The sequence below is a fragment of the Sciurus vulgaris genome (assembly GCF_902686455.1).
Source record: "Sciurus vulgaris genome assembly, chromosome: 5".
NCBI classification, from domain to species: Eukaryota; Metazoa; Chordata; class Mammalia; order Rodentia; family Sciuridae; genus Sciurus; species Sciurus vulgaris.
Genome location: NC_136465.1, coordinates 70,347,386 through 70,374,894, shown reverse-complemented (window position 1 = coordinate 70,374,894; position 27,509 = coordinate 70,347,386). Strand labels below are relative to the sequence as shown.

General features: G+C 45.9%; 1 protein-coding gene across 8 annotated transcripts in view; it reads right to left on the bottom strand.

Annotated features, from left to right (window-relative positions):
- TEAD4 (TEA domain transcription factor 4) overlaps positions 1-18,784 on the bottom strand; it is a 68,473-nt gene extending 49,689 nt beyond the window's left edge. For 2 of the 8 annotated variants that reach the window (XM_079141996.1, XM_079141997.1), the window contains exons 1-2: positions 8,128-8,610; positions 994-1,080 (exon numbers count right to left, since the gene is read on the bottom strand). In XM_079141996.1, coding sequence (XP_078998122.1) covers positions 994-1,080; positions 8,128-8,176 — 136 coding nt within the window. In that variant the 5' untranslated portion in view covers positions 8,177-8,610. The other 6 variants (XM_079141994.1, XM_079141995.1, XM_079142000.1 and 3 more) reach the window with 5 other exon arrangements.
- Between the last annotated feature and the right edge of the window lie 8,725 nt (positions 18,785-27,509).

Here is a 27,509-nt window from a genome sequence, read left to right as displayed (position 1 = left end):
AGGATCCCACTCCTTCCCCTCCCCCAAGCACTCCACAGTGACCCTCAAGGGCCTGCTGGGGAGAGCTGGAGCAGGAGAACAGATGGCATCGCTGAGCCCAGGCCATGTGCCATGAACAGAGGAATAAAAATAATCCCTGACTTGGCTCTCAGGGACTGGCCTAGAGGCCTCCAGTTCTGCCCCCAGCCCCACCCAAAAGCCACCAGATGGCCTGCCCAGGGCAACCCAGGCCCAGACAACATGCTGCTCTATCCCAGGGCCCATGGATGCTGGTTATTCAAGAATTTTTGGAAGAATTAGGAATGTATGGGCTTCTGTTATAATCTTTCTAAGAATCAGAACAACATGCTTTTCCAGAAATGCTTTCAGGATAGGGAAAGAATCATGATCCCCAGGTCATGCACAGAGAAGCCAAAGCTCAGAAGGGCAGAGAAAGCGGCCCTGAGAAAGTGGCCAAAGTAGATATTAAGAAGTTGGAAGTGTGATAAGTGGGAACCAAGGGACTGGTGTTGGTTCTAGTTCTACAGCAAACAGTGGGCAAATCACTTGATCTCTCTGGCTTTGGCCTGCCTATCTGTAAAATTGGGCACGCGGGGGTCTAAGTTCCTTCCGAGGCAGATCATGTCTATGGCTCACACACCTACCACTGGGCTTGTGCTTGCCTAGCACATGTGAGGCACTGGGTTCGAGTCTCAGCACTACATAAAATAAATAAAAAGTAAAGGTATTGTGTCCATTTACAACTAAAAAAAAAATATTTTTAAAAAAGTAAGTTTTTTGGCAGGCACAAGGTCCTGGGTTCCATTCCCAGCACTACAAAACAACCAACCAAACAAAACAGACATCAGACCAGAAGTCCTCTCCCTGCATGGTCCATCTTACACGCTCACCTTTTAGCATCCTCCCAGGACCCATAAGTGATCTCTAAGTCCCACATAACTACCCTGACCCACTAGAGACTGAAACAATACCATTCCTGTGAAGAGATCTCACCTATGTTCGCCTGTAATCCCAGATGCTTTGGAGGTTGAGGCAGGAGGATCGCCAGTTGGAGGCCAGCCTTGGCAACTTCTTGAGACTCTGTCTCAAAATAAAAATAAAAAGGGATAGGGTTGTAGCTCAGTGGTAAAGCACCCTGGGTTCAATCCCTAATACCACAATCAATCAATCAATCAATCAATCAATGCTCAGTACACGTATTCTACTTAACATCTTAGCATAGGTTCACCCACCTTAAACATGCTCAGAGTACTCAATGTCAACTGAAGGCTGGACAAAATGATCTAATGCAAACCTTCTGTATAATAAAGTGTTAAATATCTCATGTAAATTTATGGAATACCTGTATCCAAAAATATGCTGTCAACACAGTACAGTATACAATACAGGCTATTCACCTTTGTGATCATATGCCCAAGTGGAGTTGCAGCTCACTGCCACTGTCCCACACCATGAAAATATCCTGCTGCAAGCCAGGCACAGTGGCACCTGCCTGTAATCCCAGCAGCTCTGGAAGTTGAGGCAAGAGGATCCTGAGTTCAAAGCCAGCCTCAGCAACTTAGTGAGGCTCTAAGCAACTTAGCGAGACCCTGCCTCAAAATAAAAAATATAAAAAGGGTCATGGATGTGGCTCAGTGCTTAAGCGCCTCTGGGTTTAATCCCTAGTACCAAAACAACAAACGAACAAAAAAAATCAATCAGTCAGTCCTCTCAGCATGGAAGACCCCGGAGGATACCCAAACTCATGACATTCAAGGCGCTTCTATAAAATGGCAAATATTTGCTTATAACCTAGCACACTGTCCTGGATACTTTAAGTCATCTCTAGATGACTTGTGATAACACAATGTAAGTGCTATGTGCTATGTAAATAGCTATTACTGTATCACAGATAAGGGGGAGTGTCTGTATATGCTCAGTACAGATAATCTTTCCCCCAATATTTTTTATTTGGTGCTGACTGAACCCATGGGTGTGGAACCTGTGCACAGGGAGGGCCAACGCTACTCCTGCCTTGCTGGTCACTCACAGACGCCAGCATGCACTAAGCTGCCTCTAGGCCGAGAGTCAACAAGGCTGTGCTCTGCCTTCTTGTTTCAGTTCCCATACTATATGCAAACATCCTTTTTAAAGGGGTCTGACCTCCACATTTTTCAAACTGGTCCCCAGGCACACATTTTTTAAGCTTCATTTCCCCTCCTAAGTTTAGTAAAAATGATTATTTTATTCCACAAGATAGTATTTGACTAAAATTTATAATGCATAATGATCATAACAGTAAATGGATCAGGGTTGGCTTTTCTTTTTCTTTTTCTTGCAGTACTGGGGATTGAAACCAGGGGTGTTTTATCAATGACCTACATCCCCAGCCTTTTTGCTTTATTTTGAGACAGGGTCTCACTAAGTTGCCCAGATGATTCTCCTACCTCAGCCTTAGTCTCCGGAGTAGATGAGATTATAGGCGTGTGCCGCGGTGCTGGGCTCCTTGTTTCTTTTTTATTGGTGCTTTATAATTGTACATAATAGTGGGGTTTGTAATCAACAATATGTATTAAATAAGGTGTCTTAAAACAGAAGCACATAAAAATGTTCATAAATTAATCAAAAAATCTTGTGACAAGAGATCTGTGGGAACATAACCCTATACTTCTGGTAGGAGCCATGGTTCAGTATTTGCTAATTTAGGGTTCACAGTGACTTTATAGGACATAACTACCACAAATAACAAAAATCAGCTCTACTTAGGGAGGGTAACATGGGAAACGGGTGCAGGTAAACATGCTGGGGTAAGGGTAGGGGTGGGGATCAAAATGGGCTGAAGGACCTAGGAACACCACCTCAGTGAAGAGAGAAAGGTCAGAAGGTACCAAGAGAGTCAAAATGTAGCAACAGTCCAAACATCCACCAACAGATGAACAGATGGACAAAACGGGGTCTATCTATACTGGCGGCGTTATTCAGCCTTAGAATTACTGTGACACGCTCCAACTTGGACCAACCTTGAAAACATTATGCTAAGTAGAATGCAAAAAGAGAAATATTGTATGATTCCATTCATAGGAAGCCCTTAGAATAATCGAATTCACGGAGACAGAAGGAAAATATGTGTTTAGAGGGGAAAACGGTGAGTTATTTAGCAGGTACAGGGCTTCTCCTTGGGAGAATGTAAAAGTTCTAGAATTGGACAGTGGTAATGGTTGTATGACATTGTGAATGCCATTTAATGTCACTGAACTATACTCCTAAAAATAGTTGTGTGTATGTGTTGGTGGCACTGGGGATTGAACCTGGGGATGCTCTACCATTGAGCTACATTCCCAGTCTTTTCAATTTAGAGACAGGGTCTCCTTAAGTTGTGAGGCTAGTCTTGAACTTCCAATCCCCCTGCCTCAGTATGCAGAGTTGCTGGGATTATAGGCCTGTTCCACCATGCCTGACATGTTATGAATATTTTACCATGACTTTTTAAAGAGTACTTTTAAAAACTGAAGGAAAAAAGATGGAGGCAGAGAGGAAGAGGAGGTACTGCAAGGGACCCAGTCCCAAAATCCAAGGGACAAAGGAAAATGGCTTGTTTATAGTTGGAAATAAAAAGAGACAAAAGGAGTTCCCAGGTCCTGGTTGAGTGAGTCCCTAGAGATGAAAGGAAGGAGAGGGAGTGGAGAAAAAATAACCCAGCAGAAAAATGGATAGGATTAAGCAAGGCTGGGTCAGGTACTCAGCCAGAAAAAACTGACCCCAAAGTGACTTTAAGGAGGTTGGGCTAAACATGGGTGTGGTGGTATACATCTATAATCCAAGCAACTTGGGAGGCTGAGACAGGGGGATTACCAAATTCAAGACTAGCCACAGGAACTTAGGGAGACCCCGTTTCAAAAAAGAAAAAGGGCCAGAAGTGTGGTTCAGTGATAAAGTCCCTTGGGGTTCAATCCCCAGTACCAATAAAAAATAAATAAAATAAAATTAAGAGGCTGAGCTGAGGCTTGCTAGAAGTCAGAAAAGAGGACTTCTCAAAAAATAACCAGCCGGACGTGATGGCACATGTCTTGTAATCCCACTTACTCAGGAGGCTGAGGCAGGAAGATCATGAGTTCAAAGCCAGCCTCAGCAACGGTGAGGCATGGCGCAACTCAGTGAGACCCTGTCTCTAAGTAAAATACAAAATAGGTCTGGGGATGTGGCTCAGTGGTCTATGCCTCTGAGTTCAAGCCCTTGGTAGATGATAGAGCTCAGTGATAGAGCACTGGCCTAGCACGTGTGAGGCCCTGAGTTCCATCCCCAGCACTGAAGCGGGAAAAAGAGGACTTGCATGGAGAAGCCATGTGAGTGAAGTAAAACAGGGAGGTACAACACCTGGCACAAATACAGCACAATGCATGTGCCCCATCTCTTACTGACACACAGAAGGACATTTATCACTGCTTCTTGACAGGTCAGGAACAGGGAGGAGTGAGAAGGGAAGAAGGCAAAGATCCTCCCCAGGGACAGGACACATTGGAACAAAAGGAAAAGAGAGCTCAGCAAGGGGCCCATGCTATTGGGAGACTGGAGCAGGAGGATTTCGAGTTCAAAGCCAGCCTCAGCAATCTAGACAGGCACTTAGCAACTCAGAGAAACCCTGTCTCTAAAAAATACATTAAAAGGGCTGAGGATGTGGTTCAGTAGTTAAGGCCCCTGGGTTCAATCCCCAGTTCCAAACAAAAACAAACAAACAAAAAAAAGGGAACAGAGAGTAGACTCCTTTAGCATTGCCTGGCCAGGACAGAAGTGTTATGAATGGCACTGATTCAGCACTTGTCTCTGAACTCAGGGCTAGGCTTGGACCCTGGGAGAGCTACTAAACCTCTCTGAACTTCAATGTTCCCCCACATACATCCAAGAGGCATGTTATGAAGGTTGGATTCAACCATAAGCTGGGCACGGTGTAGTCCCAGCTACTCAGGAGGTTGAGGTGGGAGCAGGAGGACTCTGCCTTGAGTCCAGGAGTTGGAGGCCATCCAGTAAAACCCCACCTCAAAAAAACATACAAAAACAAACAAATAAATAAATAAAATCCTAGGATATCCCTGAGCCTGGCATGAAGAAAGGCTACTTGCACATTCAAGGCTCTTGCTGTGTTGCTAGGAGGGATGAAGGAGGGTGGAGATAAGAATGAAGGGCAACAAGAGGGGAGATAAGTAACTAGGAGGAAAGGAACCCTGGGAAGCAATCCAGGAGGAGGAGTCCGCAGTGGGAGGAGCAGCTCAGAGATGCAGAGAAGTGGGAGAGATAAGATTCCTAAGTGGCCAGAAGCCCCAAGCCCAGCCTCAGGCCCCAGGGCAGTGGCAGGGTAAGTGAGGACACACCTGGCTCCAGCATACCCTGTCCTCAGCTCTCCAGGAGGTGGAAACTGCAGCTTGTCCCCAACCAACCCTCCCAGGCTGCTGCCTGGGTGTCAGCAGGCCTATTCCTAACACCTCCAGGAAATGGGCCACTGCAAGTGGGTGTCCACACCCCTCCACCTCCTGCTTGGGGCCACAAAAAGGGGTGATGAAATGTGACGAAACTGGCTTCAGGCCCCAGCACAATGCCAGGCACAGAAGCCCCTTGCAACAGTTGGCTTGCGGAAAAAAGACAAATTAGACTCCAAGCTCAGTTTTCCTGCCAGGAACTCCCCTTCTCTGGGCCTCAGCACCTCATTTAAAAAAAAAAAAAAAAAAAGAGTGGTAGGTAGGGTAGAATACTTTAAGTGAAAAAAAAAAAAAAAGAAAGAAAAAGAAATGGGGAAACGGAGCTGGGTTTGTGGCTCAGGGGTAAAGCGCTTGCCTAGCATGTGTAAGGCACTGGGTTCAATCCTCAGCACCACATTAAAAAAATAATAATAAACTAAAGGTATGGTGTCTATCTTCAACTAAAAAAAAAGAACAGAAAAGAAATGTGCTATCAAGCCTTGAAAAAACATGGAGGAATCTTAAATGCATCATGCTAAGCGAAAGAAGCCAACCTGAAAAGGCTAACTATTGTAGGATTCCAACTATATAACATTCCACAGTTAATACAGGAAAAGGCAAAACCATGGAGACAATAGAAAGATCAGAGGTTATCAGAGCTTGGGGAAGGAGAAAATACTTGGAACACAGGATTTTTAGGGCAGTGAAATTATTCGGGATGATACTATAACAGTGGGTACATGTGTCAAAACCCATAGGATATGAGATGCCAAGAGCGAAAGCTTCTGTGGACCATGGAGGATAATAATGCACCAAAACTAGCTCCTCAGTTGTAACATATGGAGCACACTAATGCAAGACGCTATTAATTGGAGACAGAGGGGTAAGTAAAAGAACTTTATACTCTTTGCTCAATTCTTCTGTAACTCAAAACTGTTAAAAAAAAAAAAAAATATATATATATATGTCTATATATTTCTAGCAGTTTGGGGATATATTAAACACACACACACACACACACATCAATCAGGCACTGTGGCATATATCTGTAATTCCAGTGACTCCAGAGGCTGAGGCAAAAGAATCACAAGTTAGAGGCCAGCCTCAGTAACTTAGCCAGGCTCTAAACTACTTAGCTAGACCCTGTCTCAAAATGAAAAAATAAAAAGGATGGGGCATGTGGCTCAGAGGGTTATGCACCTCTGGTTTCAATCCCTGGTATGTATGTATGTATGTATGTGTGTGTGTGTGAGCTGGGAAAAGTCTTGTACTCTTTTCTTCTTGAGGCCTTTTTTAGGGTTTTAAAATAAAGTGAAAGCTGGTGCTGGGGGGTGTAGCTCAGTGGTACAGTGCATGCATAACATGCACAAGGTCCTGGGTTCAATTCCCAGCACCACATAAAATAATGTAAGTACTCAAGAGGCCAAGTACTAAAACCAAAACAGTTGGTTTCACCTTAAGTAAGCTGTACTGTGAAAATATAGATCTTAAAATAGATGATTTACCTAAGGAGTCTTTGCCACACAGAAGGACTTGAAGGACTCGCCATGGAATCCCATCAAATGTCAATTTCCCCAGGGCACTGACAGAATATACTCTTTGGGCTGCTCACCAAATGCCTGTTTCACCAGGCTTGGGGATGGGTTTGCTCATTGGTGGTCCTGCTAGATAAGACTGCCCTCACCCTACCAAACCAGACACCCATGCAGCACAGACCTCCATGGGGGAGCTCAGGTGCCCACCTGGCAATTGCTAGCAAGAGTGCTCAGCACTGGAGAGCAGCTCTTCAGGACCCAAGAGCACCAGGGAGTCACATGGAACTCTTAGGACCCTGGAGACATTGGTAGCCACTGGAAAGTAGTACTCTTTCACTCTATTCCACTCTAAGTTCAAGGCCTTAATCACCTCTGACAAAGGGCTGCACCCCTGGCACAAGAGCCATAACTCCTAGCACAGAAGTGGGTGAGGGTGGGCAGAGCTTGAACAGGAGGCACAGGGCAACATCCACCCTACTCTTGGTCATAGTGTTTTTTTTTTATTTGAGTGGAGGTGGTGAAGGTCCCAAGGATTGAACCCAGGGGCACTTAACCACTAAGTCACATCCTTGGTCCTTTTGTTTTCTATTTTGAGACAGGGTCTCACTAAGTTGCTGAGGCTGGCCTCAAACTTGACATCCTCCTGCCTCAGTCTCCCAAATTGCTGGGATTATAGGCGTGTGCCACCACGCCCAGCTCCTTGGTCATTTTTCATCGAAATGTTCTTTCCCAGAGCCACTCTGACTGAACAGCGATAGGGATGAGGATTGAAATGCTCTAGAAATTCTGCTAATGGCCCAAAGCTCTCAGATCCTAGCTGAAGCCACCACAGCAAAGGATCCACCCTGACCCAGAAAACTCACCCCCACTGATTCTCTCCTGCTCCAGCCACACCCAGTCGCTTACCCCAGGCAGGCATGACAATCACCCCGCCTCCCATTCCAGAATGCCTGGTCATCCAATTTGGAAACAAAGTCATGTTCAAGAATGATACCAAGGTGGGGGCACCAGCCTCTGCTTTAGGGTACAGGGACTGCCCAGTCTGACCCAACAGGCCATGAGGAACGGACCAGATACCTTCCACCAGCCAACAGAGGATGCCCTACAAACCAAGATGGCGACCTGGGCCTTATTCTGAAGTGTGATCTGTGGTAGGTACTCACCCAAGAATTTCATGGAAGGCCCTATTCCACATCTTTTTTCATAAATCATTCTCGAGGTGTACCCCACTCCTCATTCCTGGTCCCACCTTTGCCCCTGACGAAAAGATGAGGCTCAGGAGACCGAACTCTTACTTCATCTTTAGAGTCCACCACCCATCACCTGCCTGTGATTTTTTGTGTAAATGAATTTTCTCCAAAAATGTATAATTAACACATCTACCAAGGGCTTGTATCCAGAATATTAAAGAACACTCAAAACAAGCAAAAAAATAAAATGGGCCAAAGATTTGGACAGATATTTCACCGAAGAAGTTATACGAATGCAAATGAGCATATAAAAAGATGCTCTCATCATCAGTCATCAGAAAAATGCAAATTAAAATCACGAGAAGAGTCCACTACACACCTATCTGAATGGTAGGTAAAATCCAACAACCTGACAGTTCCAAGCCCTGCTAAGAATATGGAACACTAAAACTCTATGTTGCAGGTAGCAAAAGAGATGAATACCCTAGCCAGGCATGGTGGTGCACACCTGTAATCCCAATGGCTCAGGAGGCTGGGGTGAACTTAGTGAGGCCCTAAGCAACTCCATGAGACCCTGTCTGTAAGTAAGTACAAAAAAGGGCTGGGATGTGACTCAGTGGTTAAGTGTCCCTGGGTTCAATTCCTGGTATAAAAAAAGAAAAGAAAAGAAAAACATTTTAACAGTTTCTTAAAGTAGACAACAGCTGGGTGCAGTGGTGCATGCCTGTAATCTCAGCAAGTTGGGAGGATAAGATAAAGGATAGCCCAGACCCAATCTCAAAATAAAAATCAAAAAGGGCTGGAGATATAGCTTAGTGGTAAAACACCTCTGGGTTAATTCCCTAGTATTGCAACATCATGATCAACAATAACCAAAAAAAAAACAAAAAAAAAACAAACAGTAAACATAGGTACCACATCAACCAGTAATTCCACTCCAAGGTTTTTACAAAAGCAAAAAGAAAGCCTGTGTTCACATGAAGACCTGTATTAAAATGTTGATAGCAGCTTTATTTATAATTAACACTCTGGAAACAACCCAAACACCCTTCCACCAGTGCTGGATAAACACAGTGGTACACCATACACAGCAATGGAATACTGTCTGGCCCTCAAATCATTACACTTTCTATCTGCTCAGGTATCTTTCCTTCTATCAATATACATACCTTGGATGACTCTCAAAGGAATTATGCCACAAGACAGAAGCCAGATCCAGAAAACTACAAAACTACACGATGATTCTATTTACATGACATTCTTTTTTAAAAATATTTTTTGATGTTGATAGACCTTTATTTTATTCATTTATTTATATGTGGTGCTGAGAATTGAACCCAGTGCTTCACACATGCTAGGCAAGTGCTCTACCACTAAGCCACAACTCCAGTCCTTACGTGACATTCTTGAAAAGACAAAATTACAGGAATGGAGAATAGACCTGGGATGCCAGGGGATGGGCATGAGGGAGGAAAGGGAACTGACACCAAAGTAGAAATCTGGGTAGTTGGCATGGTTCTGTAGCTTGACTGTGGTGGTTAATACACAACTCTGTTCATTTGTCAAAACCTTTAAACTACACAACATAAAGAGTACATTTTGCAACCAGGCATGGTAGCACATGCCTGTAATCCCAGGGGATTGGGAGGCTGAGGCAGGAGGATCCCAAATTCAAAGCCAGCCTCAGCAACTGAGAAGACCTAAGCAATTTAGTAGGACTCTTGTCACAAAATAAAAAGGGCTGGGGATGTGGCTCTTGGTTAAGTGCCCCTGGTTCAATCCCTGGTACCCCACCCTACCCCCAAAAAAGCATACATTTTGCTACATGTATCTTTAAAAAGTTAAAACAATTTCTGGGCTGGGGAAATAGCTTAGTGACAGAGCACTTGCTTAGCATTCTGGAGGCTAGGGATTCAATCCTTTGCACCACAACAATGAAAAACAAGACCTCCACATCCTACCCCGAGGGTACAGCTCAAGTCTACTTCATCCCTACCCCACTTCTAATCATTTCTTGAAGATAGCCACTGCATTCTCTATCTGCTCAGATCCTTCCTTCCCTAGGTCACTCTCTCTCTCTCACCCACAGAGCTATCAAAACCCTACCCATTTGCAAAGCCAGGTCAAGTGCCCTCTCCTCTGTGAAGCCCTCCCTGACTCCTCTCAGCCCCATCAGAATGAATCACCCTTTACTAGGCACCCACAGCACTTATTTGTGCCTCTAATTAGCCCTTCTTTCAACTCACAGATTATCGTTAGCAAATCAGTCTGTGGGACAGGGACCTTATATTCATGTTCCCCCACTGTCCAGTGCCTGGCACATAGTGGGTACTCTGTGACTGCTATAGATCAGCCGAGGGCTCAGGCCAAGAGAGGCGAGCGGGCAGTGCTGGGGCTGGCAGCGTTCTGAAAAGGGTATAGAAAGCCATTGATACGGCTCCACTCGTGCTCTTGCATAAGTAGCACGACTATTGCTTAAACTCCCAAGTGCTGGAAGTGACTCCACCTCCCATTCCAACATGAGGTCATGCAATTTATGATGGAGTATGGCTAAGGATGCTTTGCTTCCTGCACGCCAGCCAGCACAGTTCCAAGCCCCAGGCAGACAGATGCTCAGGACACACCTGCTGAGGGACTGGGGCCTGTCCCATCATCAGGGTGCTGTCGTTTCTCACTTCCAGAAGGCAGGCCCTCTTTGCAGCAGTAACTGATTGTGTCTATCTGACTAGAAGTCAATTTCACAATGTAGAATTACTGTAGCATAGGTATGGCCTTTCAGTGACTCCATAGGGCCACTCCACAATTGGTTCTTTCCAAGCATGTCACCAGTCTCTCCCTCTTAGAAATTCCAGCTTGTCTTAAGGACCGTTTACAGGTCATTTATTTGACAAACACTTACACAGGGCTTAATAGAAGCCAAAGAACTAAGCATTTTACAAATATTAACTCAATCTTCACATCAATTGTATGAAATTGGTGCTATTAACCTTATCCTCATTTTGCAGATGGAGAATGGAGACATAATGCAGTTACATAACATACCCAAAATTCATACCTGATAAATGACAAGGCAGGGACTCAAATCCAGAAGGCTGACTGGAAAACAACACGGTCCTAAACGATACCCACTAGTTCCATGTGGATAATGAGCTCTGGAATGCAGCTAGTCAAACTGAGATGTACTATTAAGCGTAACATGAATACTGGGTTTCCAACACTTTGCATTAAAAATGTAATCTCATTAATCCTTTTTTACTACTGATTACAGGTTAAAATAATTTTATGGACATGGACGTTTGAATAAAATATATTATTACAATTCATTTTACCACATTTGTACTTTTTAAATGTGGCTCCTAGCTGGGTGTGGTAGTGCACGCCTGTAATTCCACCTACTTGAGGCTGAGGTAGGAAGATCACAAGTTCAAGATCAGCAAGTAACTCAGAGGCACCTGGTCTCAAAATAAAGAGTGCTGGGGATGCAGCTCGTGCTTGCCTAGAATGTGTGAGGCCCTGGGTTCAATCCCCAGTATTGAAAATAAATAAATAAGTATGGCTTCTAGGAAACTTAAAATACACAGGTTATCTACATTATACTTCTATAGGACTGCTCTGCTTGCACTGGAGTCTACACTCATTACTCCTAGTCCATGCTGGGTCATCTTCCCCATCCCCAGCCTCAGGATAGGACCAAGATTGTGACCTGCCTCTGACACCCTGCTCATTCAGATGCATAAAGATGGTGGGAGCCAGGCAATAACTTCCACATCTCCCCATTCTCCTCCTCTAACTTTCCAGACACTGCCCCTCTCCCAACTTTACATCCAGTCTGAAAGCAGTTCAGTTCTACCTTCCTCTAGCAGAAATCCCAGAATGTCAAAGAGGTAACATCCTCCAGTGCAACCTCATGAGTTAACATGCAGAAAAAGTGAGGCCCAGGACCACAGAATCGAGGAAAAAGAGGTAGTAGAGGTCATCTAGTCCAACTTCCCTCCTCCTGAGCGTCCCTAACAAATTCTACATAGAGAAGTTCTATGTGCCAGGGGCAGCAGCACACACTTGTAATCCCAGTGACTTGGGAGGCTGAGGCAGAAGGATTGCAATTTCAAGGCCAGGCTCAGCAACTTAGTGAGAACCTGTCTCAAAAAGAAAAATAAAAAGAGCTGGGGATGTGGCTCAGTGGTTAAGTGCCCCTGGGTCAATTCCCAGTACTGGAAAAAAAAAAAAAGAAGAAAGTAACTTCAGATGAGATAAACCTTCCAGAAGGGAGAAATGACAGCAAAATGAAGCCACCCTGATGGTGGGCAAGTTCTAACCTCCGATCCAGCTCTGTTAAGGCACTCATAATTATGGTCAGATCAATTCTTTTTTCTTTCTTTCTTTCTTTAGCAGTGTTAGGGATGGAACCCAGGCCTTTGCCCATTGCTAGGCAAGAACTCTATCACTGAACTACCCCTAATTCTTATTAAGGCAGATGTCTCTACCAACTTCTAGAACCAGATGTGTCTCTCAATGTGGCCAGTGTCACAGAGCTCAGTGGAAGGTTTTCCTTGACACAGACCCTGTCACACCACTGGCCCATTCGAGTTGTGGTACGTTGTACCATTTTGTTTTCTCCTTCATGAAATTATTTTCCAGGTTTTCAACAATGACTCTGTGTTAAGAGTTAAATATTAATTTCATCTTTCTGCTTAATCTCAGCAATTCCAGTCCATTGAGATGATTTTGAATCCTGGTTCTGTCATCCAATGCTTATTATCCTCAGTACCCAACGAACCGATAGAAAACAAAACCGAAGAGAGAGCTCTGTGGTCATCATCATGAAACCTCCTTCTAAGTGATCAGAACTGTGGAGTCAGTACCCAAGGTGCTTTCAGCCACTTCCATATCCACCTCACTGTTATCTCTCCAGGCCACATATATTTCATCTGTACCCAAGAAAATCATGAGAGCGAAATCCTTACTGAATATTTCTCCACTGAAATGAGGATTCCCCCACCCCCCGCCAAGACTTGGTAGAGTAAATCCATGTTGACTTCATTTTCAACATCTCCATGTATTTTTTTGTTCAAAACTCTGACCTAGAAGGCTAGGGGTGTAGCTCAGTGCACTTGCCAAGCATGTACAAAGTCCCAGGTTTGAGTCCTAGCACCACAAAAACAGAATCTGACCAAGAATTGGGCAAGATAGAAATAAGAAGCTCAGCAGTCTGCCATTTCCAACATCCCCATCTTGCCCCCTGAACTGAGAAAGAAATCAAGGCATTGCTGCCTGCATTCCTACCCTCCTCCCAGATGTGGCAGCGGTTCAGTGGTCACTCCTGGGGCTTCTCCTAGGATCCCCAAAGTTGATGTAAAAAATCTAGCAACCTGAACTCACTCAAAGCAATTCCCATGGATTGACTCTCACTTCTCCCAAAGCAAAGTGCTCCTTAGATCTCTTACAAAATATGTCCTACCCTTACACAGGTGAAGGTGAGATAAGAATCTTCTGCCTCCCAGAACATTCCTCCACCTGCCTGAGGCAGGAATCTCCCCCTGCCAGTCTTGCTGACTGTGGCTGAAGAAATCCCTCGTCCAGCCACCCAAGGTCTGTTGCCTCCCCACCCAGAGAGCTGCCCAACAACATCGCCTTGCCGTCAACTATTACTCAAGGCTCAACGCCAAGAGGGAGGGCGGCCAGGATGGAGGACAGCCAGGAAGAAACAACCCTAGCCTTTCATCCTGGCCAGGGCGATTCACGAAGACATCTCAGGGGCTTGAAGGGAAGGGGAAGGCATGGTTTTGGCAGGGGTGAGCTTGGCATAAGCAGAGACTGGCAGATCTTTGCTAGGAGGACAAAAAGCGGAGCCCTCAGCCAAATAATGGGCCCTCAGAGCTCAAGTTTCACTCTGAGTCAACAGCCCCCTTTGGAGAAGAGCCCCACCCCAGGGGCCCACCCTGTGTGTCATCAGCCCCTCCCCAGTGCCCTTTGCACTGCCCCTAACACTCCACCGGATATGCAATCCCATCCCCCAGGAGGGTCACCCCTGCCTTAGCACAGCTCCCATTTCCTGCCCCTGGTGACTGCTCTGGAGTCTATTGTTCCCAAGAAGTTTGGGTCAAAGGAAGCCCGGTCCCCACCCATGGGGGCTCTGGCCTGCCCACACCACACCAAGCCAAGGAGCTGGCCCACACTCGAGTCTGGCCCATCCTCCTTCCTCTCCAGGAGCAGCCTGTAGTCAATGGAAGAGGGTGTAGACACAGATCTTAGACTGGAGTCCTGATGGAAAATTTCCCAAAGGACCAGTCCCTACCAGCTGAAGGCCCCAAGACCAGATCACACAGGTGATTAGAAAGTACTGAAAACCAAAAGCTAGGAGAAAACTGTCATTTCAGAAGAGGTCAAGGCAATGCTGGAATCAGAATACAGGAGATGGAGACTGACTGGGTGCTCCCAGCGACAAAGCTTTGTCCTACCCTGCCCTGCCCTGCCCCTGCCTCCTCCGCCTCCACCTGGGCCCCTGCGGGGGGTGGGGGGGGGTGCTCAAGAGCAGCTGTTCAGCTCCAATTTCAGAGCTTTAAACAGAGCTGTCGTCCTAACTTCTGCCAAGAAAGGGTCATAGGGGCAAAGGGAGACAGGCAAGGTAAAGCCACCCTCACAAGCCCTGCATTTCCAACTGCCACTAGACTGGCCTCATCTACAGGAAGCCAATGTCCTCTACTTGCAAGGGGGACGAGGAGGAGGAGCCACGGTTTTGGCAATAGGGATTACTTTGTGACAGTCACAGGTACTAGACCAGAATGGAAACCAAGAAGGTTGTGTGACGTTTGCATCCCAGATCTGAAAAGATAGGAAAGGCTGGGATTGCTCAATACAACAGGCCCTGGCTTCTACCCCAGCACAAAAAAAAAAAAAAAAAAAAGAAGAAGAAGAAAATGAAAAGATAGGAAGCCCTTCTCTACCTGATGTAGACCTTGGAGGAGAATGGGTGGATCTGAAAGATCTCCTGAGAGCCCCTCCCAAACTTGGCCTTGCAGAACCTCCTGTAAAATGGTTTCTTCCCCTGCAGCTGTGAGATTTCTGCTGGGACACAGGAGAGTACATCTGCCTCTATCAACCTTATCTGAGCCACAGGATGGTAGGCACCAGCCACATAAGGCTACTGCAGCCTCCAGGTCTGTTAGACAAAGGTGACTGGGGAAGCAGGAGAGTACACAAAGGGAAGAGCATGAGTTCGACTATCAGCTCTGCTGCTCCCAGGTTGCACAATTTTAAGGAAGTTATAGTCCCTCTAGGGGCCTCAGTTTCCCGTATTTAAAATGAAAGAGTTAATGAGCCGGGCGCAGAGGCACATGCCTGTAATCCCAGCAGCTTAGGAGGCTGAGGCAGGAGGATCACAAGTTGGAGGCCAACTCTCAACTTAGTGAGAACCTGTCTCAAAAAAAGGGGGGGGGGGGGGGGGTTAGGGACATGGCTCAGTGGTTAAGTCTCCTGAGTTCAACCCCTGCTACCAAAAAAAACCCCAAAAACCCACTAATCTCATACAGCATAAGGCCCTTGGTTCAATCCCCAACCCTGCAAAACACAAACAAAAAATCCACACACAGGGGGCAGGGAGTGGGGGGGGACACACCACTAATCCCTAGGGTAAAAAAGAAGTTCCTTGCTAAAACAAGCTTAGGAAATACTGGGGACAATATCTGCTGGGGGAATCCCTGGGAATGTGCCAGGCACTGTCGGGGTAGATGCTTCACAAAATAGTTCCATTTTCATAACAAATTTTCTGGATGTTATCCATCAGGAAACTAAGCCTGGTACTTTAAAGGCAGTGAGTTACTGTCAGGATTTGTGCCCAGGTCTGTCTGATCCTAAACCTGTGCCTTTCAACTCTGTCAGTGCTGCTCATAGACCAGCTGCACATCTGGCCTAAGCAGGTGGGAGGGTAAGGTGATTCTCACATGAGGAGTGAAGAATTCTGATCTGCCTTTGATGATCCTGCCATCACCCACCGTATACTGTATCACTCCTGCCAATTGCTTGGACACAACCAGCAAACCAGAAACATCCCTTACCTCCTGGACTGGCACTAAAGCACTCATGCAATGAGTTACTCATTGTTCTTCCCACAGAGAAGTGTTGGAAGGTCTTGCAAGTTGAGAATGAGGGATTCGGGACTAGGGGTGTAGCCAGTGGTAGAGCACTTGCGTAGCAAGCATGAGACCCTGTGTTCAATCCCCAATAACACACACACACAAGGAAAGAGAATGAGGGATTCTTCCACTTGATTGCTTTGTCAGGTCCTGCACTGAACCAGTAAAAGTAGTTCAGGGTTGGTAAACATCAGCACTATTTACTATTTATCCTCAGGGCCAACTTAAAAGCACTATCTAAACACATCTCAAGATCCAAAATGATCTCTTCCTTTTGAAGGACTCAACCCCACAAACTTTCCCAACAACCCATCCCATCAACTAAATGCAAAGATTTCAACTTCCTTTAGCTTTCCACCGGCTTGTCCTGAAAACTATTCCAGGCAAGGGCAGAATCCACTCTCCCTTAGGACAGCTGTCTGGAAGAGGCAGGTGTAGACAGCTTCCTCTCTGCTCTGCCCAGTCCAGGGTGCCCAGGAGCCTGGGGGCCACGCACTCCAATAACCACTATCAAATTCATCTGCATACAAAAATGAAACGAAAAAACAGAAGACACTCTCCCCTCCTCCTACTGTACAGGGAGGAAGAAGTCAGATCCAGAACCAACATCCTCATAGAGAAAACTCTTTAGAGAGGAGGCATCACACACCTACTCAGGCAGACTCAGGCAGCAGCACCCTCCTGAAGCAGAAATGTACACACTCTGTCACTCACGTTCAACACAAACAAACCCACCTACTGGAAGCGGAGGTGAGTCATACACGAACAGACATCACCCTCACCTACACCCAAAGCTAAGGAGGCTGGCACAGTCATACGTCACCTTGAACCCACTATGCAGAGAGACACCCTGTGTGTCAGGAATCCCCGTCCGGCATGTGCACTGAGGCATGCTCCTGGGTTGCCTGCAGGGGAAGTGTTTGGGAGTTCTGCTCCCCTGGTCCACTAGTCCTTAGTCTGAAAGGCGACACAACCCCAGGGGAGCAGGACTTTTTGTAGATGTCCACCACTATTCGCATTGCCTTAGAACTTAAAACAGGCAAGACCCTTCCCTCTATGGGCTTTCTCCTCCAGGCCAGAAAGGAGGCCAGGAGAAAAGGGGTTGTGGGTCCTGAAACAATTCTGTCGCCAATGTTCTCGTTTCTGCCTCTCAGTGGTCCCTTCAGCAACCCGGACCGCCGTTTCCCCAAAGTCCCTGGGCTCCACCGCCACCTTCTCGACCCGGTAGTCGGTAACGCCTCCAAGATCCTCAGCGGCACAACCTCCACGTGCCCTGCTCTTTTCCTGATCTAGTCCCTGGATTACGCTAGACGCCTGCCCTCTGGCAAAGTCTTCACAACTCCGGGCTCCCAGCCTTACCGGTCCCAGGGTGCGGGAGGTGGGGTCGGCGTGCTCCACCAGTTGCAGCTAGTTCGCCCCAAGCGCCAACTCTTCCAGCCGCGGCTCTGCTGCGTCTCGGAAGGCTGGCGACCGCACTGCAGGGACGACAGGGGGTCAACCAGCAGAGCGCGGGGCTCTGGCCGAGTGCGGCTGGCCGGGCGGGGGAAAGGTGGGGCGGCGGGACCGACCCACCCCGAGTCTCCCGAGCCCAGTTCGCAGCTGCCGGCCCCGGTGCGCGGAGCGGCGCGCGCGGAGGGAGGAGTTTTCCCAGAATGGGACTGTCGGGAAGACACGAAGATCCCAATTCCTGGCGGAGTGAGTCAACCGGGAAAGGAAGGGAACGCGGGGCGACTGCTGCGGACGCGGGGAGCGGACGGAAGGGAGGAAGCGGGGGAGAGGGCAGGGAGGAGTGCGCCTGAGCGAGAAGGGAAGAAAGCGGCAGGACAAGCGCGCCTGCAGCCCCGGAGTCCAAGGCGGGAAGACGGGCGGCGGCAAGAAAAGAGCGCCCAGATGGGAGCACGCGGCGCGGCGGCGGAGGGCTCTCGGTTGGGAGGGCGCCCCGTGGGGCTGGGGCGGCGCGGCGGGCGCCACTCACCTGACAGGGATGCGGCGGCTGCGGGCTACGGAGCCGGGAGCTGCGGCCCTCCCCACCCCCTGGCTTCAAGTTTGCAAGGAGGACGCCTGGAATGCGCGGAATGAAGGCTGGTATGAGATGCGCGCAGCCGAGGGAGGGAGCCGGAGGGAGTGGCGGCCCTGCCACCGGCACCTCGGGGAGGAGACTGGGACGCCCGGGAGGGGGCGGCCGGTGAGGGGCCGGGCCGGACCACGGGGCGGGGCCCGGGCGGGTTGCTGGCGGGCGGCAGTGGTGGAGGCTGAGCGCGCCCAGGCGGGGGAACGGGCCTGGAGATCCCAGCTCTGGGACCAGGACCTCTGCATCCAGCCCAGCCGCTCCCACCACACATTTTTCCTTTGATCTCACCCCAGCTCTCTTCCAACTCTCTTCGTCCCTCTGCTCCATCCCCTGCGAGCTGAGCCCTGACGCCCTTTCCCCGGAGCCGAAAACTTTACTTTCTGCCTGAATGGGGTGCCTCCGGGAAGGGCCCAGCCTCTGCCTCCGCCCTGCCACCCTCCGGGGTCGGTTGCGGGCTGACGTCCCTCCGCATCGGCCCTGAATGACCGGAGAAGGGGCGGGCCCCCCGCGTGCAGGAAGGGCTGCTCCCTTCCCGCGGCTCCCACCGAAGGACACTTGCTCCAGGGAATCAGGAAGCAGGAACTCCGGGCTCGACTCCCAGATCCGCCACTGGTACCCCCACGCTGGTCCTTCCTGGTGTGTGTTAGCCCTTTCAGTTGCCCTCTGGTGTCCCTCAGTATCCACAAAGTTGTCACTAGTAGGAGTAAAGCACGTGGGAGAAAGCAATCAGTGTGAGGTCCGAGCGGCATGGAGAGAGACTCATTTTACTACTTATTCAGTAGTAAGTCAAATAAAGATTTATCCAGTATGCTCTGGACACTACGTGTCCACCAGATACTGTGAAAACAGGAAGGATAGGACCTCAGCACCTACTCTCAAAGAGCTTAAAATTTAGCTGGGAACACTAAAGGTACAGAACAGCGTGTTTAGTGGGTGCCTGGGTCTCAACCATGCCAAGTGAATTTAGGGGAAGAGGGATACTGGAAACACATGGGCTCCTGTTTGGAAATCTTCAGAACAAATTGACTTAAAGGCTTCGAGAGACTTGAAACCAGAGGACTTGACTTTTTTCCATAAATCAAATCCAACATTTAGAGCATTATCACTTAACCTTATATCGCAGATATTGTCCAGATCTCTTCTCTCTTGCCAAACAGAAACCCCTTGAAGACAGTAAATGTATGTCTGATTTATCTTTTTTTTTAAACTGGGGATTGAACCCAGGGGCACTGACCTACATCGCCAAACTTTTTTACTTTTGATTTTGAGACAAAGTCTCATGAAGTTACTTAGGGACTTACTAACTTGATGAGGCTTGCCTGAAACTTGTATCCTCCTGCCTCAGCCTCCTGAGACTCTGGAATTACAAGCATGTGCCACCACACTGGGCCTGATTTATATTATCTTTGATCCAGAACCAACATGGTGGTGCCCTAGGTTAGAGCAGTGAATTATTTATTTATTTTTTTTTGTACCAGAGATTGAAATCAAGGGCAGGTAACCACTGAGCCACATCCCCAGCCCTTTTTAATTTTTTAAAAATTTAGAACCTGCAATCCTCCTGCCTCAACCTCCCAAGCCCTGGGATTACAGGCATGCACCATCACACCCAACTGAGAAGTGCATAATAAATATTGAATAAATGAAAACAGAATTGCTACCATGGAAGATAATGAAAAGAATGTACTATTAAATGCCAGAGTTGTATTCAAGAGGTGTTCCAAAAATGTTTTGAACAACGACAATGCAGATGGACTAAGTCTCCAATCTTACAAGGTAAAGAAGACTGAAGGAAGCAGCTGTCATTTGGATATATAAATTGTGGTATGGTTGTTAAACAGTGAGTCATATCAAGGCTTGGTCATACCTCATACACATGAAAAGACTATAACATAAGGCCATATATCAGCACCACATGAAGTACAAACTGAAAGCTCTACTTAATTCAATAATCCTGTGTTGAGTGACTATTGACTTTGACACCAAGCTAAGTGCAGGAATAGGGCCCTGCCCTCAAAAAGTTCAGAGTCTAGGTGAGAAGATAGTGATCATGCAAAGTTTAATGGTAACTCAAGGAAAGGAACAATGAACGCCAAGTTACAGGGTGTCACTTGATTCATCTCTTGAAGGATAAAGCCAAATTGAGACTGGAAACCCTGCTCAAGTCCTGTGAAGCAACATAGACAAAGGTAGGTAACCTATATGTGCAGGCTGTTAAGGAAAGGCGTGTGATCTGGTGCAGCAGAAGAATGAGATGTGAAGAGTGCAGTTAGAGTGGGAGCCAGGTTGGGAAGATGTTTTTGTGTGCCATGCTAGGGTTTTGGCCATCATAAAAGCCATGGAGAGCCAGGCACAGTGGCAAATGCCTGTAATCCCAGCAACTCCGGAGGCTGAGGCAGGAGGATCACAAGTTCAAGGCCAGCCTAAGCAACTTAGCGAGACCCTGTCTCAAAATAAAAAAATAAAAAGGACTGGAGATATAACTTGTGGTAGAGTGCCCCTCGGTTCAATCCCCAGTACCCCAACAACAATAACAAAAAGCCACTTAGACACAGCTGTGACATATTCAGTGACACCATCAGAGAGACCCGGCAACAAGTCTTGGGGGTGGTTTGGAGACTGAGGGTATCCTAAACTCAAGCAGTGGTCCTGAAGACTGCAAGTTTGAGTCCAACCTCAGGAAGTTAGTTAAGGATCTGAAGCAGTCCAGAGGCAAAATCAATTGGAATTGTTGACTAGGGTTTGGCTGTAAAGGTGAGAGAGAAAATAAAAATGGGCTAAACTTTAACAAGGGAACAATTGATGGTGTCATTACTGACCTAAGAAATTCAAACAACAGGGGATAAGAGTGAGGTTGAAGGTGAGTCCCAGCCAGGTTGAGAGGAAGGCAGGACAGTGCAGAGGGGAAACATGAGAGCCACCCTTGGGGTCACATTCAGCATGGACCATTCAGAGGCAAATTGAAGTTCAGACTGTTTTCTTTCTTTCCTCCAAATTTTAACTATCCAAGACCAAGATCAACAGTGGTCGAAGCTGGAAAGGTGTGTCTTTAGGATTTTGGATTCCTGGTTCATAGCCTTTCCTTACTCTAGAGAGCTCTGGGCCTTTGGGAATTTCATTCCTGAAGCAGTTGAAGATCCTCTGGTAAAGAAAAGTGATCAGATACACACATTCTGAAGGATTAAAGACTGACAGTGATTTTACACATAGAACCTGCCTTTCCCAGGGTATTCCCTCTTTTTAAGGCATCACTCCCTCATTCACTGATCCCCAGGAATGAATTTACTGATGGAAATATTGCATCTGTTTGCATCAAGCTGGAAGAGATGCCAATTGCATCATGTAATCCACAACTTTCCTCACTTCCTGAGGATCCAGACCACTTCAGTTCTACAAATGGATCCTCATGCAAGCTCGCTGAGGGGTGGTGCAGGAGGAGGGCAGGGGTGTGGTCAGAGCTGGTTTTGATGTGGGGAGGGTATTAGTGTTGACTAGAGGCTGAAGTCAAAGTTAAAAATCATATTAATTATTGTTACCATATGTTGTTTGGTATTATTTCCATTCCAGTCATAAACTTTGTTTTTCTAACTCTCATGGGTCATGGTCAGACAAATTACCCACATGATACTTTGTAGAACAAATTCAACCACATCTATTTCATAGAAGTCTGTAGCTATTAATAACAAGATTATATTATATTATATTATATTATTTATTTAGATAGTTATTTTTCGATGTTGGAGATCTAACCCAGTGCCTCCCACATGCTAAGCACCTGCTACAGCCCCAGCCTCCACAAGATGGTTTTTAAAATAAACCAGGCATGCATGATAAGTGGGAAAGCAGAGTCTAAAGACAGTATTTATATGGAAATTTTTAAAGTGTTTTAGAATTGTTACCTCTGGAAGTTTGAAGACTAATGAGATTTCTACATTTTCTTATTTATTTTGTATAACTAGTACTTTTATATGTATTTGTATTCATTCATTCATTCATTTTGCAGTGCTGGGAATGATCTTAAAATGCTAGGCAAGCATTCTATCAATGAGCCACATCTCTAGTCCTATGTATTTTTTTGAGATAGGATCTCACTGTGCTGCCCAGGCTGGCCTCCAACTCCTGGGCTCAAGCAATCCTTCTGCCTTAGCCTCCCAAGTAGCTGGGACTATAAGGCCAGCCATCTTGCCGTATTTATACTTCTTTTATAAATCAGGAAGAAAATGAGATTACAACTACATATCTAACTTTCCGTTATTTCTTCACTCCCCTCTCCCCATACTCCATATCTTTTAAAAATGAAATTAAGTCCAAGTGCCTGTAATCCCAGTGGCTCGCCAAGGCAGGAGGATCACAAGTTGGATGCCAACCTTAACAATTCAGCGAGAACCTAAGCAACTTAGGTAGACCATGACTGTTTTAGTCAGCTTTTTTTGCTGCTGTGACTAAAAGGATCTAACCAGCACAATTATAGAGGAGGGAAAGTTTATTTAGGGACTCATGGTTTCAGAAGTCTTAGTCCATAGAAGGCAGGCTCCATTCTGAGGCTGAACATTATGGTGGAAGAATGAGGCAGAGGGAAGCAGCTCACATCTTCAGGAAGCAGAAAGTGAGAGTCTCCTCTGTCTGGATAGAAAATATATACCCCAAAGCCATGCCTCAGTTCCAACCTCCTTCAGCCACAACCTACCACCTCAATTACCACACTCAGTTATCCGTATCAGGGATTAAATCACTGAATTGGTTAAAACTCTTACAATCCAATCATTTCTCCTCTGAATTTCTTGCATTGTCTCCCACATGAGATTTTGGGGGACACCTCACACCCAAATCATAACAACCATGACTCAAAAAGGATTGGGATGGAGCTCAGTGATTTAGTACCCCTGGGTTCAATCCCTGATACCAAAATAAATAAATAAATAACAAAACCAAACATACATATATCAAAACTTCACATTATACATTGTGATTATATATAATTTTTATCTGCCAGTTATGCCTTAATAAAGCTGGGGTGGAGAGAAGTTATATATGGAGTTAGAACTACTCAATGATATTCGAGGAAACACCAACATTCAAATCTTCTAAACTTTTCATTCATTCTTTCACTGTTCAAAGTATTTATTCCAACTATTTCTGAATTTATAAAGCTGACAAATTTTTTTTCCAATAAATCTAACTATGTCCCCCAAACAGACAAACAAAAGCTGGCAAGTGGATATAATAGCCTAATGAGCAATGTTTCCCAGCCTTTAGGTAAAAGGCAAACATACTGTTTCTGAGATTTCCCAAAGCTGCTCCCTCCCCTCCTCCAAAAGTACTTTGTGGATGACTCATTCATGCTCTCCTGGTCAACTATGACTCAGGTTCTTTTCCCCTCTTTTGCACAGTACTGGAGATTGAAATTGGGGGAGCTCGACCACTGAGCTACAACCCAGCCATTTTTTATTTTTTATTTTGAGAGAGTCTCACTAAGTTGCTGAGGCTGGCCTTGAACTTGCAATCCTGCCTTAGCTTCCCAAATCGCTGGGGATTATAGTCTGCACCACTGCCCAGCTTCCGTTCCTTTTTTTTTTTTTTTTTTTTTTTTGGTACTGGGGATTGAACCCAGGGATGCTTAACCACTGAGCCACATCCCCAGCCCTTTTTAAGTTTTATTTTGAGACGGGGTCTCCTTGACTTGCTTAGGGCGTCACTAAATTGCTGAGGCTGGCTTTGAACTTGAGATCTTCCTGCCTCAGCCTCCTGAACTGGGATTTACAGGCACGGGCCACTGTTCCTGGCTTCTTTTTCCTTTTAAACCTCTCCATTTACCCTTTTTCCTTAAGTAGACTCTTCACTCCATACCAACTGAATTTCATCTTGTGTTCTGAAGAATAAAATGGACTTTGTATGAGAGTGTGTGTGTGTGTGTGTGTGTGTGTGTGTGTGTGTGTGTGTTGCTGGTGATGAAACCCAGAGCTGGGTGCCTCACACATGCCAGGCAATTACTCTACGAGGAGTCTTTTCCTTTATATCTGTAGAATAAAAGTAGTCAATAATTTGATAAGCATAATATTAGTTCTATTATCTCTTTATCAAAGAGAAGTAGAGGACTGAAGTGGAGCTCAATGGTAGAGCACTTGCCTAACATGTCAGAGGTCCTGGATTCCATCCCCAATGCTGCAAAATAAAAAGAAAAAAGAAGTGTACTCTCAGTGTACTATCTAGGGAATAGCATGTATGATAGACTGAACATGGACTGAATTGTGTCCCACCACCTAAATTCATATGGTGAAGTACTAACTCCTAGTACCGCAGAATATGACTGTAATTTGAAATAATGTATTGACAGAGGTGACTAAATTAACTTGAGGTCATTGGGCATTAGTTTAATCTGTGTGTTGTTCTTGTAAGAAGGTAGACATACACAGACCAAGGGATGGCTGTGTGAGAACACAGAAGGCTGTCTACAGGTCAAGAAGAGAGGTCTCAAATAAACCAAACTTGCCAATACCTTAATCCTGAACTTCCAGCCTCCAAAACTGTAAGAAATAAATTTCTGAGCTGAGCATGGCAGCACACACCCATAATTCCAGCAACTCAGGAGGCTGAGGTAGGAGGATCACAAGTTGGAGGCCAGCTTCAGCAACTTAGTGAGGCCCTAAGCAACTTAGTGAGATTGTCTCAAAATAAAAAATAGGAAGGGTTGGGGATATAGCTCATTGGTAAAACACCCATGGTTTCAATCCCTAGTACTGCCCCCCCAAAAAAAAAACAAATTCTGTTGTTTAGGTCCCCCAGTCTGTGAATTCTGCTACTACAGCCTGAGCTAACTAATGTATTAGCTTTTAGACTGACACAAAGTGGTTTCTTGCACCCAGAGGTTTAAGTCTGCACCCAAGTCTCAAATGGTGGTTGTCTCTAAGGTACCCAAGACTCTTCAAGATCAGGTATCCAGAATCTTCTTGAAAGAAATCAAAAGCAGGAAAAGTTTGTTCCAACCTACCCAACTCAAGTTCTGTTTTTTTTTAACCTTTATTTTATTTATTTATTTTTTATATGCTAAGGATGGAACCCAGTGCCTCACATGTGCTAGGCAAGTGCTCTGAGCCACAACCCAGTACCCCCAACTAATATTCTCATCTGTAAATCTGTTGGAGACAATATTCTGAAGATGAGTATTAATATGTGTATTATGACATCAATGGGGATCAAACAACTTGTGTTTAAATTCCATCTCCGCTACATACTTCGTTTCTTCATTGATGCTTTTTCTTTTGCAGTTGTGGTACTGGTACCACTGAGCTACATTTCCAGCCCTTTTTTATCTTTTTCTTTATTTTTCGATGATGTTGCATCTGGGCTACATCTGCAACCCTTTTTGATTTTTATTTTGAGGTCGAGTCTAAGTTGCCCAGGCTAGTCTTGAACTGATCCTCCCAAATCATTGGGATTACAGGAATGCACCACTGCACCTGGCTGTTTACTGCTTTAAGAAACTGTCAGAGTTTCTTTGCTTTCTTTCTTCTTTTTGGGGACCCGGTATTGAACCCAGAGGTGCTTAACTACTGAGCCACATCCCCAGCCATTTTTACATTTTTATTCTGAGGCAGGGAGGGTCTTGCTAAGTTGCTTAGGGCTCACTAAATTACTGAGGCTGGCCTGAAACTTGCAATCCTCTTGCCTCAGCTTCTGGAGCTGCTGGGATCACCGGTATGCACCACAGTCCCCTGCTGATTTAGTAGTTTATAAACCAATATAAAAGTATAGACTGGGGTAGAGGGTGTGGTTCAATGGTAGGGTGCTTGCCTAGCATGTGTGAGGCACTGCTGAAGTACTTAAGCCATATTTAGTTGTAGATGGACACAATAACTTTTATTTATTTATTTTTATGTGGTGCTGAGGATTAAACCCAGTGCCTCACACATGCTAGGTGAGCACTCTACCACTAAGCCACAATCCCAGCCCCATATTTCTATTTTATACTGATAGTTTGTCCCAAGCATGCATTAAGTAGTACCTTAAAATTTAAACTTGGACCCAATTTTTTAAACTATTTTTCATTTCTGGCAGTACTGGAGATTGAACCCAGGGCCTCATGTTGATCTAATTCCTCACCCTCCTCTGCCTATCATCCTTTTTCTTTAGACTATTCTTCCTTCCTAGCCTTTCTGCTCCCAAGCTACAGAAGAAAGAACTTCCAGACAATTATTCTTGAAATAATTATTCTTGAGAATCAGCTGGGCATGGTGGTGCAAGCCTGTGATCCCACTGGCTCTGGAGGCTGAGGCAGGAAGATCACTAGTTCAAAGCCAGCCTCAACAACTCAGCGAGACCCTATCTCTAAATAAAATGTAAAAAATAACTGGGGATGTGGCTTGGTGGTTAAGCTTTGGCTGGGTTCAATCCCCTGTACCAAAAAAACAAAAAAATCAAGAATCATAACAGGGTTATGATTAGACAGTGCTTAACTAGATGTGAGAGACCTGAGGCTTGAGAGCCACTTCATTAAACTAGAGATATGTCATAAAAGGTGGTGATAGGTCAGAAAAACTCCCACCCCCACTTGGTTCCTGATATCATTTGAATGTTGAATGTCCCCCAAAGGTCCAGGTATTAAAAACTTGGCCCTCTACTTGGTGCTTTTGGGAAGTCATAGCCTTTAGGAGGTGGGGCCTAGTGAGATGGTAGGTCATTGGGGGTGTGCCCTCAAAGGGTTCTGTGACTGTGGCCCTTCCTGTCTTATCTTTTGCTTCCTGGCCATGAGGACAGTTTTGCTCCCCCACGGTTGCCCACTACTGCCATTAGCACCCTCACCAGAGGCCTTAAAGCAATGGGTTCCCCTGATTGTGGACTGAAAACTCTAAAGCCAAGTGCAAGGCCCTGGGTCCAATCTCTGCCAAAAAAAAAATAAAATAAAATAAACAAACAAGTTACTAGAGTTCTCAGGCCTTTATGAGAGTCATGCTGTAACACTAGGGTGCTTAGTAAACACAAGATGGTTCAGGAGCCACTCTGATCCCTTTGTGACCTCACCTGGATTATATCAGTGCTGTTATTTTAATGGATTTGTAATGTGCAGATTTGGTCACCAGGTGGTGCCATAAAACCATCTGAAGTCTGTAGTTCTTACAGAGCACCAACAGCAAATTATTACGTGGCAGTCCAGA